At 53.0% G+C, this 13,583-nt stretch overlaps 1 protein-coding gene across 1 annotated transcript; it reads left to right on the forward strand.

Annotated features, from left to right (window-relative positions):
* Positions 1-650: 650 nt before the first annotated feature.
* Positions 651-13,193, forward strand: LOC144675601 (NIF3-like protein 1; the record flags this gene model as incomplete). The annotated part of the gene is made up of 3 exons (XM_078536249.1): positions 651-828; positions 2,105-2,563; positions 13,034-13,193. Coding segments are annotated over exons 2-3 (515 nt in total), but the record flags the coding sequence as incomplete, so codon positions are not given.
* Between the last annotated feature and the right edge of the window lie 390 nt (positions 13,194-13,583).

Here is a 13,583-nt window from a genome sequence, read left to right on the forward strand (position 1 = left end):
TGACTCTACCCACCCATTTAATCCCCTCCCACATCCCAATGTACACTCTCCCCCTCTCACTGACTCTACCCACCCAATTAATCCCCTCCCACATCCACATGTACACTCTCCCCCTATCACTGACTCTACCGACCCATTTAATCCCCTCCCACATCCCAATGTACACTCTCCCCCTCTCACCGACTCTACCCACCCATTTAATCCCCCTACCACAACCCCATGTACACTCTCCCAACCCATTTAACCCCTCCCACATCCCCATGTACACTCTCCCCCTATCACTGACTCTACCCACCCATTTAATCCCCCTCCCACACCCCCATGTACACTCTCCCCCTATCACTGACTCTACCCACCCATTTAATCCCCCTCCCACATCCCCATGTACACTCTCCCCCTATCACTGACTCTACCCATCCATTTAAATGTAACAATAAGGCTCCAGAAGCCCCTGAACCCCTTCACTCTGAGGCTCAGATGGATTTGGCCCCACCCCCAGCCTGGGGGGTCGCCCCATTTCAGAGCTGGGTCTGAAAACGCGTTTCTCGAAACCATTCCCCACGACCCCACGGGCCGCCGTAGACGCGGGAGCCACTGCGCAGAGGCGGAAGCGCGGGAACCCGGAAGTGCCGCCGGACCAGGAAGTAGCCAACCCGGAAGTGGACAGTGCAGCTCTCAGTTGGAGACATTTAAACCCATCTTTCCCAGTTCAGGGTTGTTTATTTTGCAGTTTAACTGCGTTTGGGCCGTTTTCAAGGTGTTTTATTTGACATTTTATTTTTTAAAACACTTTTCTTTGGACAATTAAGCTCTTGAGCTGACTTTGAGGTGAGGGTCAATGTGGTTCTGCTTGCATGAGGTCTATTCAACTGGGTGGGGCTTCTCAACTCTCCCTCTTCCTGGGACCCCGCACCCTGATCTGGGGCAGTCAATGACCACCCCACCCGCTTGCCCACAGCAGAGGCGATAATGGTTGTGCTGTTGGGGTACACGGGAATTGGGTCAAAGAGGGCGTGCGGTCAAAGAGGGTCAATTTTAAGGTGGGTCTTCAACAGCGGCAGCGGTTTAGGGAGGGTATTCCAGAGCTTATTGCCCCTTCGAGGCTTCCTGAGGAGGCTGCTAAAGGTGGAGCGATGGGAATTGCAGGATGGGGTGGTTATTGGAGGAGCTCAGATAGGGAGGGTTGTAGGGGCTGGAGGAGGTTAGAGAGATAGGGATGGGTGTAGGGGCTGGAGGAGGTTAGAGAGATAGGGAGGGGTGTAGGGGCTGGAGGAGGTTAGAGAGATAGGGAGGGTTGTAGGGGATGGAGGAGGTTACAGAGATAGGGAGGGTTGTAGGGGCTAGAGGAGGTTACAGAGATAGGGAGGGTTGTAGGGGATGGAGGAGGTTACAGAGATAGGGAGGGGTGTAGGGGCTGGAGGAGGTTAGAGAGATAGGGAGGGGTGTAGGGGCTGGAGGAGGTTAGAGAGATAGGGAGGGGTGTAGGGGCTGGAGGAGGTTACAGAGATAGGGTTGTAGGGGATGGAGGAGGTTACAGAGATAGGGAGGGTTGTAGGGGCTAGAGGAGGTTACAGAGATAGGGAGGTTTGTAGGGGATGGAGGAGGTTACAGAGATAGGGAGTGTTGTAGGGGCTAGAGGAGGTTACAGAGATAGGGAGGGTTGTAGGGCCTAGAGGAGGTTACAGAGATAGGGGTGTAGGGGCTGGAAGAGGTTACAGAGATAGGGAGGGTTGTAGGGGCTAGAGGAGGTTACAGAGATAGGGAGGGTTGTAGGGGCTGGAGGAGGTTACAGAGATAGGGAGGGTTGTAGGGACTGGAGGAGGTTACAGAGATAGGGAGGGTTGTAGGGGCTGGAGGAGGTTACAGAGATAGGGAGGGTTGTAGGGGCTGGAGCAGCTTACAGAGATAGGGAGGGGTTGTAGGGGCTGGAGGAGGTTACAGAGATAGGGAGGGGTGTAGGGGCTGGAGGAGGTTACAGAGATAGGGAGGGTTGTAGGGGCTGGAGGAGGTGACAGAGATAGGGAGGGTTGTCGGAGCTTGTGATGCCGTTGTGGTTGAATAGCTTTCGGTGGTGACTCTCCCTCTGTCTCTCCCACTCTCCCAGGTCTCCGGCTGGCTGGGCCGCTGTGTCTGCTGTTGGGCAGTGGGCTGCGCCTCCTGAACCGAGCCCAGCGGTCACCCTCGCGGCCCCTGACCCAGCGAGCGGCCATGGAGCTGGCCGGGGTGGTGGCCGTATTGGAGCGACTGGCGCCTCTGGCGCTGGCCGAGAGCTGGGACAACGTGGGGCTCCTGGTGGAGCCCAGCCCCCCCCTGCAGGTCCGCACCCTCCTGCTCACCAACGACCTGACCGAGGAGGTCCTGCAGGAGGCGCTGCGGGTCCAGGCCCAGCTGGTGCTGTCCTACCATCCCCCGCTATTCCGCCCGCTGACCCGGGTCACCATGGCAACCTGGAAGGAGCGACTGGTCGTGAGGGCCCTGGAGAACCGGGTGGCCATTTACTCGCCCCACACTGCCTGCGACGCCTCACCCCACGGAGTCAACGACTGGCTGGCGAAAGGCCTCGGTGAGTACAAAATCTGTCAAACACAGGTACAACACGGTGTTGGATACAGAGTAAATCTCCCTCTACACAGTCCACATCAAACACTCCCAGGACAGGTACAGCGCGGGCTTAGATACAGAGTAAAGCTCCCTCTACACCGTCCCCATCAAACACTCCCAGGACAGGTACAGCACGGGGTTAGATACAGAGTAAAGCTCCCTCTACACTGTCCCCATCAAACACTCCCAGGACAGGTACAGCACGGGGTTAGATACAGAGTAAAGCTCCCTCTACACTGTCCCCATCAAACACTCCCAGGACAGGTACAGCACGGGGTTTAGATACAGAGTAAAGCTCCCTCTACACCGTCCCCATCAAACACTCCCAGGACAGGTACAACGTGGGGTTATATACAGAGTAAAGCTCCCTCTGCAGTTCCCCATCAAACACTCCCAGGACAGGTACAGCACGGGTTTAGATACAGAGTAAAGCTCCCTCTACACTGTCCCCATCAAACACTCCCAGGACAGGTACAGCACGGGGTTAGATACAGAGTAAAGCTCCCTCTGCAGTTCCCCATCAAACACTCCCAGGACAGGTACAGCACGGGGTTAGATACAGAATAAAGCTCCCTCTACACTGTCCCCATCATACACTCCCACGACAGGTACAGCACGGGGTGAGATACAGAGTAAAGCTCATTCTGCACTGTCCCCATCAATCACTCCCAGGACAAGTACAGCATGGGGTTAGATAGAGAGTAAAGCTCCCTCTACACTGTCCCCATCAAACACTGCCAGGACAGGTACAGCACGGAGTTTGATAGAGAGTATAGCTCCCTCTGCAGTGTCCCCGTCAAACACTCCCAGGACAGGTAAAGCACGGGGTTAGATACAGAGTAAAGCTCCCTCTGCAGTGTCCCCATCAAACACTCCCAGGACAGGTACACCACGGGGTTAGATTCAGAGTAAAGCTCCCTCTACTCTGTCCCCATCAAACACTCCCAGGACAGGTACAAGACGGGGTTAGATACAGAGTAAAGCTCCCTCTACACTGTCCCCATCAAACACTCCCAGGACAGGTACAGCATGGGGTTAGATACAGAGTAATGCTCCCTCTACACCGTCCTTATCAAACACTCCCAGGACAGGTATAGCCCGGGGTTAGATACAGAGTAAATCTCCCTCTACACCATCCACATCAAACACTCCCAGGACAGGGACAGCACGGGGTTAGATACAGAGTAAAGCTCCCTCTCCACCGTCCCCATCAAACACTCCCAGGACAGGTACAGCACGGGGTTAGATACAGAGTAAAGCTCATTCTGCACTGTCCCCATCAAGCACTCCCAGGACAAGTACAGCACGGGATTAGATACAGAGTAATGCTCCCTCTACACTGTCCCCATCAAACACTCCCAGGAAATGTACAGCACGAGGTTAGATACAGAGTAAAGCTCCCTCTGCAGTGTCCCCGTCAAACACTCCCAGGACAGGTACAGCACGAGGTTAGATACAGAGTAAAGCTCCATCTGCAGTGTCCCCGTCAAACACTCCCAGGACAGGTACAGCATGGGGTTAGATACACAGTAAAGCTCCCTCTCCACCGTCCCCCTCAAACACTCCCAAGACAGGTACAGAACGGGGTTAGATACAGAGGAAAGCTCCCTCTACACCGTCCCCATCAAACACTCCCAGGACAGGTACAGCACGGGGTTAGATACAGAGTAAAGCTCCCTCTCCATCGTCCCCATCAAACACTCCATGGACAGGTACAGCACAGGGTTAGATACAGACTAAAGCTCCCTCTACACTGTCCCCATCTAACACTCCCAGGACAGGTACAGCCCGGTGTTAGATACAGAGTAAAGCTCCCTCTACACCGTCCCCATCAAACACTCCCAGGACAGGTACAGCCCGGGGTTATATACAGAGTAAAGCTCCCTCGACACCGTCCCCATCAAACATTCCCAGGACAGGTACAGCACGGGGTTAGATACAGAGTAAAGCTCCCTCTACACTGTCCCCATCTAACACTCCCAGGACAGGTATAACACGGGGTTTGATACAGAGTAAAGCTCCCTCTACACCATCCCCATCAAACACTCCCAGGACAGGCACAGCACCGGGTTAGATACAGAGTAAAGCTCCCTCTGCAGTGACCCATCAAACACTCCCAGGACAGGTACAGCACAGTGTTTGATACAGAGTAAAGCTCCCTCTACACCATCCCCATCAAACACTCCCAGGACAGGTCCGACACAGGGTTAGATACAGAGTAAAGCTTCCTCTACACCGTCCTCATCAAACACTCCCAGGACAGTTACAGCACGAGGATAAATACAGAGTAAAGCTCCCTCTACACTGTCCCCATCAAGCACTCCCAGGACAGGTACAGCACTGGGTTAGATACAGAGTAAAGCTCCCTCTATTCTGTCCCCATCAAACACTCCCAGGACAGTTACAGCACGGGCTTAGATACAGAGTAAAGCTCCCTCTACACTGTCCCCATCAAACACTCCCAGGACAGGTACAGCACGGGGTTAGATACAGAGTAAAGCTCCTTCTTCAGTGTCCCCATCAAACACTCCCAGGCCCTGTACAGCACGGTGTTAGATACAGTGTAAAGCTCCCTCTCCACCGTTCCTATCAAACACTCCCAGGATCGGTCCAGCACGGGGTTACATACAGAGTAAAGCTCCCTCTCCACCCTCCCCATCAAACACTCCCAGGACAGTTGCAGCACGGGGTTAGACAGAGAGTAAAGCTCCCTCTGCAATGTCCCCGTCCAGCGCTCCCAGGACAGGTAAAGCATGGGGTTAGATACAGTGTAAAGCTCCTTCTACACCATCCCCATCAAACACTCCCAGGACTGGTACAGCACGCGGTTAGATACAGAGTAAATCTCCCTCTACACTGTCCCCATCAAACACTCCCAGGACAGGTACAGCCCGGGGTTAGATACAGAGTAATGCTCCCTCTACACTATCCCCATGAAACACTCCCAGGACAGGTACAGCCCGGGGTCTGATACAGAGTAAAGCTCCCTCTGCAGTGTCCCCATCAAACACTCCCATGACAGGTTCAGCACGGGGTTAGATACAGAGTAAAGCTCCCTCTCCACCGCACCCATCATACACTCCCAGGACAGGTACAGCACGGGGTTAGATACAGAGTGAAGCTCCCTCTGCAGTGTCCCCATCAAACACTCCCAGGACAGATACAGCACGGTGTTAGATACAGAGTAAAGCTCCCTCTACACCGTCCCCATCAAACACTCCCAGGACAGGTACAACACGGGGTTATATACAGAGTAAAGCTCCCTCGACACCGTCCCCATCAAACATTCCCAGGACAGATACAGCACGGGGTTAGATACAGAGTAAAGCTCCCTCTACACCGTCCTTATCAAACACTCCCAGGACAGGTATAACACGGGGTTTGATACAGAGTAAAGCTCCCTCTACACCATCCCCATCAAACACTCCCAGGACAGGCACAGCACCGGGTTAGATACAGAGTAAAGCTCCCTCTGCAGTGACCCATCAAACACTCCCAGGACAGATACAGCACGGGGTTTGATACAGAGTAAAGCTCCCTCTACACCGTCCCCATCAAACACTCCCAGGACAGGTACAACACGGGGTTATATACAGAGTAAAGCTCCCTCGACACCGTCCCCATCAAACATTCCCAGGACAGATACAGCACGGGGTTAAATACAGAGTAAAGCTCCCTCTACACTGTCCCCATCAAACACTCCCAGGACAGTTACAGCACGAGGGTAAATATAGAGTAAAGCTCCCTCTACAATGTCCCCATCAAACACTCCCAGGACAGGTACAGCACGGGGTTAGATACAGAGTAAAGCTCCCTCTTCAGTGTCCCCATCAAACACTCCCAGGCCCTGTACAGCACGGTGTTAGATACAGTGTAAAGCTCCCTCTCCACCGTTCCTATCAAACACTCCCAGGATCGGTCCAGCACGGGGTTAGATACAGAGTAATGCTCCCTCTCCACCCTCCCCATCAAACACTCCCAGGACAGATACAGCACGGGGTTAGATACAGAGTAAAGCTCCCTCTACACCGTCCCCATCAAACACTCCCAGGACAGGTACAACACGGGGTTATATACAGAGTAAAGCTCCCTCGACACCGTCCCCATCAAACATTCCCAGGACAGATACAGCACGGGGTTAGATACAGAGTAAAGCTCCCTCTACACCGTCCCCATCAAACACTCCCAGGACAGGTACAACACAGGGTTAGATACAGAGTAAAGCTCCCTCTGCAGTGACCCATCAAACACTCCCAGGACAGGTACAGCACGGTGTTTGATACAGAGTAAAGCTCCCTCTACACCATCCCCATCAAACACTCCCAGGACAGGTACGACACGGGGTTAGATACAGAGTAAAGCTTCCTCTACACCGTCCTCATCAAACACTCCCAGGACAATTACAGCACGAGGGTAAATACAGAGTAAAGCTCCCTCTACACTGTCCCCATCAAACACTCCCAGGACAGGTACAGCACTGGGTTAGATACAGAGTAAAGCTCCCTCTATACTGTCCCCATCAAACACTCCCAGGACAGTTACAGCACGGGGTTAGATACAGAGTAAAGCTCCCTCTACACTGTCCCCATCAAACACTCCCAGGACAGGTACAGCACGGGGATAGATACAGAGTAAAGCTCCCTCTTCAGTGTCCCCATCAAACACTCCCAGGCCCTGTACAGCACGGTGTTTGATACAGTGTAAAGCTCCCTCTCCACCGTTCCTATCAAACATTCCCAGGATCGGTCCAGCACGGGGTTAGATACAGAGTAAAGCTCCCTCTCCACCCTCCCCATCAAACACTCCCAGGACAGATACAGCACGGGGTTAGATACATAGTAAAGCTCCCTCTACACCGTCCCCATCAAACTCTCCCAGGACAGGTACAACACGGGGTTATATACAGAGTAAAGCTCATTCTGCACTGTCCCCATCAATCACTCCCAGGACAAGTACAGCATGGGGTTAGATAGAGAGTAAAGCTCCCTCTACACTGTCCCCATCAAACACTGCCAGGACAGGTACAGCACGGAGTTTGATAGAGAGTATAGCTCCCTCTGCAGTGTCCCCGTCAAACACTCCCAGGACAGGTAAAGCACGGGGTTAGATACAGAGTAAAGCTCCCTCTGCAGTGTCCCCATCAAACACTCCCAGGACAGGTACACCACGGGGTTAGATTCAGAGTAAAGCTCCCTCTACTCTGTCCCCATCAAACACTCCCAGGACAGGTACAAGACGGGGTTAGATACAGAGTAAAGCTCCCTCTACACTGTCCCCATCAAACACTCCCAGGACAGGTACAGCATGGGGTTAGATACAGAGTAATGCTCCCTCTACACCGTCCTTATCAAACACTCCCAGGACAGGTATAGCCCGGGGTTAGATACAGAGTAAATCTCCCTCTACACCATCCACATCAAACACTCCCAGGACAGGGACAGCACGGGGTTAGATACAGAGTAAAGCTCCCTCTCCACCGTCCCCATCAAACACCCCATGGACAGGTACAGCACAGGGTTCGATACAGAGTAAAGCTCCCTCTACACTGTCCCCATCAAACACTCCCAGGACAGGTACAGCACGGGGTTAGATACAGAGTAAAGCTCATTCTGCACTGTCCCCATCAAGCACTCCCAGGACAAGTACAGCACGGGATTAGATACAGAGTAATGCTCCCTCTACACTGTCCCCATCAAACACTCCCAGGAAATGTACAGCACGAGGTTAGATACAGAGTAAAGCTCCCTCTGCAGTGTCCCCGTCAAACACTCCCAGGACAGGTACAGCACGAGGTTAGATACAGAGTAAAGCTCCATCTGCAGTGTCCCCGTCAAACACTCCCAGGACAGGTACAGCATGGGGTTAGATACACAGTAAAGCTCCCTCTCCACCGTCCCCCTCAAACACTCCCAAGACAGGTACAGAACGGGGTTAGATACAGAGGAAAGCTCCCTCTACACCGTCCCCATCAAACACTCCCAGGACAGGTACAGCACGGGGTTAGATACAGAGTAAAGCTCCCTCTCCATCGTCCCCATCAAACACTCCATGGACAGGTACAGCACAGGGTTAGATACAGACTAAAGCTCCCTCTACACTGTCCCCATCTAACACTCCCAGGACAGGTACAGCCCGGTGTTAGATACAGAGTAAAGCTCCCTCTACACCGTCCCCATCAAACACTCCCAGGACAGGTACAGCCCGGGGTTATATACAGAGTAAAGCTCCCTCGACACCGTCCCCATCAAACATTCCCAGGACAGGTACAGCACGGGGTTAGATACAGAGTAAAGCTCCCTCTACACTGTCCCCATCTAACACTCCCAGGACAGGTATAACACGGGGTTTGATACAGAGTAAAGCTCCCTCTACACCATCCCCATCAAACACTCCCAGGACAGGCACAGCACCGGGTTAGATACAGAGTAAAGCTCCCTCTGCAGTGACCCATCAAACACTCCCAGGACAGATACAGCACGGGGTTTGATACAGAGTAAAGCTCCCTCTACACCGTCCCCATCAAACACTCCCAGGACAGGTACAACACGGGGTGAGATACAGAGTAAAGCTCCCTCTACACCGTCCCCATCAAACACTCCCAGGACAGGTATAACACGGGGTTTGATACAGAGTAAAGCTCCCTCTACACCATCCCCATCAAACACTCCCAGGACAGGCACAGCACCGGGTTAGATACAGAGTAAAGCTCCCTCTGCAGTGACCCATCAAACACTCCCAGGACAGGTACAGCACAGTGTTTGATACAGAGTAAAGCTCCCTCTACACCATCCCCATCAAACACTCCCAGGACAGGTACGACACAGGGTTAGATACAGAGTAAAGCTTCCTCTACACCGTCCTCATCAAACACTCCCAGGACAGTTACAGCACGAGGATAAATACAGAGTAAAGCTCCCTCTACACTGTCCCCATCAAGCACTCCCAGGACAGGTACAGCACTGGGTTAGATACAGAGTAAAGCTCCCTCTATTCTGTCCCCATCAAACACTCCCAGGACAGTTACAGCACGGGCTTAGATACAGAGTAAAGCTCCCTCTACACTGTCCCCATCAAACACTCCCAGGACAGGTACAGCACGGGGTTAGATACAGAGTAAAGCTCCTTCTTCAGTGTCCCCATCAAACACTCCCAGGCCCTGTACAGCACGGTGTTAGATACAGTGTAAAGCTCCCTCTCCACCGTTCCTATCAAACACTCCCAGGATCGGTCCAGCACGGGGTTACATACAGAGTAAAGCTCCCTCTCCACCCTCCCCATCAAACACTCCCAGGACAGTTGCAGCACGGGGTTAGACAGAGAGTAAAGCTCCCTCTGCAATGTCCCCGTCCAGCGCTCCCAGGACAGGTAAAGCATGGGGTTAGATACAGTGTAAAGCTCCTTCTACACCATCCCCATCAAACACTCCCAGGACAGGTACAGCACGCGGTTAGATACAGAGTAAATCTCCCTCTACACTGTCCCCATCAAACACTCCCAGGACAGGTACAGCCCGGGGTTAGATACAGAGTAATGCTCCCTCTACACTATCCCCATGAAACACTCCCAGGACAGGTACAGCCCGGGGTCTGATACAGAGTAAAGCTCCCTCTGCAGTGTCCCCATCAAACACTCCCATGACAGGTTCAGCACGGGGTTAGATACAGAGTAAAGCTCCCTCTCCACCGCACCCATCATACACTCCCAGGACAGGTACAGCACGGGGTTAGATACAGAGTGAAGCTCCCTCTGCAGTGTCCCCATCAAACACTCCCAGGACAGATACAGCACGGTGTTAGATACAGAGTAAAGCTCCCTCTACACCGTCCCCATCAAACACTCCCAGGACAGGTACAACACGGGGTTATATACAGAGTAAAGCTCCCTCGACACCGTCCCCATCAAACATTCCCAGGACAGATACAGCACGGGGTTAGATACAGAGTAAAGCTCCCTCTACACCGTCCTTATCAAACACTCCCAGGACAGGTATAACACGGGGTTTGATACAGAGTAAAGCTCCCTCTACACCATCCCCATCAAACACTCCCAGGACAGGCACAGCACCGGGTTAGATACAGAGTAAAGCTCCCTCTGCAGTGACCCATCAAACACTCCCAGGACAGATACAGCACGGGGTTTGATACAGAGTAAAGCTCCCTCTACACCGTCCCCATCAAACACTCCCAGGACAGGTACAACACGGGGTTATATACAGAGTAAAGCTCCCTCGACACCGTCCCCATCAAACATTCCCAGGACAGATACAGCACGGGGTTAAATACAGAGTAAAGCTCCCTCTACACTGTCCCCATCAAACACTCCCAGGACAGTTACAGCACGAGGGTAAATATAGAGTAAAGCTCCCTCTACAATGTCCCCATCAAACACTCCCAGGACAGGTACAGCACGGGGTTAGATACAGAGTAAAGCTCCCTCTTCAGTGTCCCCATCAAACACTCCCAGGCCCTGTACAGCACGGTGTTAGATACAGTGTAAAGCTCCCTCTCCACCGTTCCTATCAAACACTCCCAGGATCGGTCCAGCACGGGGTTAGATACAGAGTAATGCTCCCTCTCCACCCTCCCCATCAAACACTCCCAGGACAGATACAGCACGGGGTTAGATACAGAGTAAAGCTCCCTCTACACCGTCCCCATCAAACACTCCCAGGACAGGTACAACACGGGGTTATATACAGAGTAAAGCTCCCTCGACACCGTCCCCATCAAACATTCCCAGGACAGATACAGCACGGGGTTAGATACAGAGTAAAGCTCCCTCTACACCGTCCCCATCAAACACTCCCAGGACAGGTACAACACAGGGTTAGATACAGAGTAAAGCTCCCTCTGCAGTGACCCATCAAACACTCCCAGGACAGGTACAGCACGGTGTTTGATACAGAGTAAAGCTCCCTCTACACCATCCCCATCAAACACTCCCAGGACAGGTACGACACGGGGTTAGATACAGAGTAAAGCTTCCTCTACACCGTCCCCATCAAACACTCCCAGGACAATTACAGCACGAGGGTAAATACAGAGTAAAGCTCCCTCTACACTGTCCCCATCAAACACTCCCAGGACAGGTACAGCACTGGGTTAGATACAGAGTAAAGCTCCCTCTATACTGTCCCCATCAAACACTCCCAGGACAGTTACAGCACGGGGTTAGATACAGAGTAAAGCTCCCTCTACACTGTCCCCATCAAACACTCCCAGGACAGGTACAGCACGGGGATAGATACAGAGTAAAGCTCCCTCTTCAGTGTCCCCATCAAACACTCCCAGGCCCTGTACAGCACGGTGTTTGATACAGTGTAAAGCTCCCTCTCCACCGTTCCTATCAAACATTCCCAGGATCGGTCCAGCACGGGGTTAGATACAGAGTAAAGCTCCCTCTCCACCCTCCCCATCAAACACTCCCAGGACAGATACAGCACGGGGTTAGATACATAGTAAAGCTCCCTCTACACCGTCCCCATCAAACTCTCCCAGGACAGGTACAACACGGGGTTATATACAGAGTAAAGCTCCCTCGACACCGTCCCCATCAAACATTCCCAGGACAGATACAGCACGGGGTTTGATACAGAGTAAAGCTCCCTCTACACCGTCCCCATCAAACACTCCCAGGACAGGTACAACACGGGGTTATATACAGAGTAAAGCTCCCTCTACACCGTCCTTATCAAACACTCCCAGGACAGGTATAACACGGGGTTTGATACAGAGTAAAGCTCCCTCTAAACCATCCCCATCAAACACTCCCAGGACAGGCACAGCACCGGGTTAGATACAGAGTAAAGCTCCCTCTGCAGTGACCCATCAAACACTCCCAGGACAGGTACAGCACGGTGTTTGATACAGAGTAAAGCTCCCTCTACACCATCCCCATCAAACACTCCCAGGACAGGTACGACACGGGGTTAGATACAGAGTAAAGCTTCCTCTACACCGTCCTCATCAAACACTCCCAGGACAGGTACAGCACTGGGTTAGATACAGAGTAAATCTCCCTCTACACTGTCCCCATCAAACACTCCCAGGACAGGTACAGCACAGGGTTAGATACCGAGTAAAGCTCCCTCTACACTGTCCCCATCAAACACTCCCAGGACAGGTACAGCACGGGGTTAGATACCGAGTAAAGCTCCCTCTACACTGTCCCCATCAAACACTCCCAGGACAGGTACAGCACGGGGTTAGATACCGAGTAACGCTCCCTCTACACTGTCCCCATCAAACACTCCCAGGACAGGTACAGCACGGGGTTAGATACAGAGTAAATCTCCCTCTACACTGTCCCCATCAAACACTCCCAGGACAGGTACAGCACGGGGTTAGATACTGAGTAAAGCTCCCTGTACTCTGTCCCATGCTCACTCTCTCTCTCTCTCTCTCTCTCTCTCTCTCTCTCCCTCTCCTGACAGGTGACTGCTCCACTGTTCCCCTCACTATCTCTACAGGTGACTCCTCGATGCCAGGATCTCATCGCCTGGAAGCCAATTTGCCGGATGGCTTTTCTGCTACCAGCTTAGTTCGCCAGCTGGAGGCGCTGAAGGGAGTTAACGTCTCCATGGTGCCTCTCAGGTACTGGGATCCCCATTGCTTTGGAGGGGGGCTCTGATGGCAAATGCTTTTCTGTCTGTCTCCACCTACTGATCTCTCCCTCTTGGCATCCCAATCCCCCCCACCACCTCTCTCTCTCTCCCTCCTCTCGCTCTCTCCCTTCTCTCCCTCCTCTCTCTCCCTCTCCCTCCTTCACACTCCTTCACCCTCCTTCACCCTCTCTCTCCCTCCTTCTCCCTCCTTCTCCCTCCTTCTCCCTCCTTCTCCTCCTTCTCCCTCCTTCTCCCTCCTTCTCCCTCCTTCTCCCTCCTTCTCCCTTCTCCCTCCTTCTCCCTCCTTCTCCCTCCTTCTCCCTCCTTCTCCCTCCTTCTCCCTCCTTCTCCCTCCTTCTCCCTCCTTCTCCCTCCTTCT

This window comes from Cetorhinus maximus, unplaced genomic scaffold (genome assembly GCF_964194155.1).
Source record: "Cetorhinus maximus unplaced genomic scaffold, sCetMax3.hap1.1 HAP1_SCAFFOLD_1033, whole genome shotgun sequence".
Classification (NCBI taxonomy): domain Eukaryota; kingdom Metazoa; phylum Chordata; class Chondrichthyes; order Lamniformes; family Cetorhinidae; genus Cetorhinus; species Cetorhinus maximus.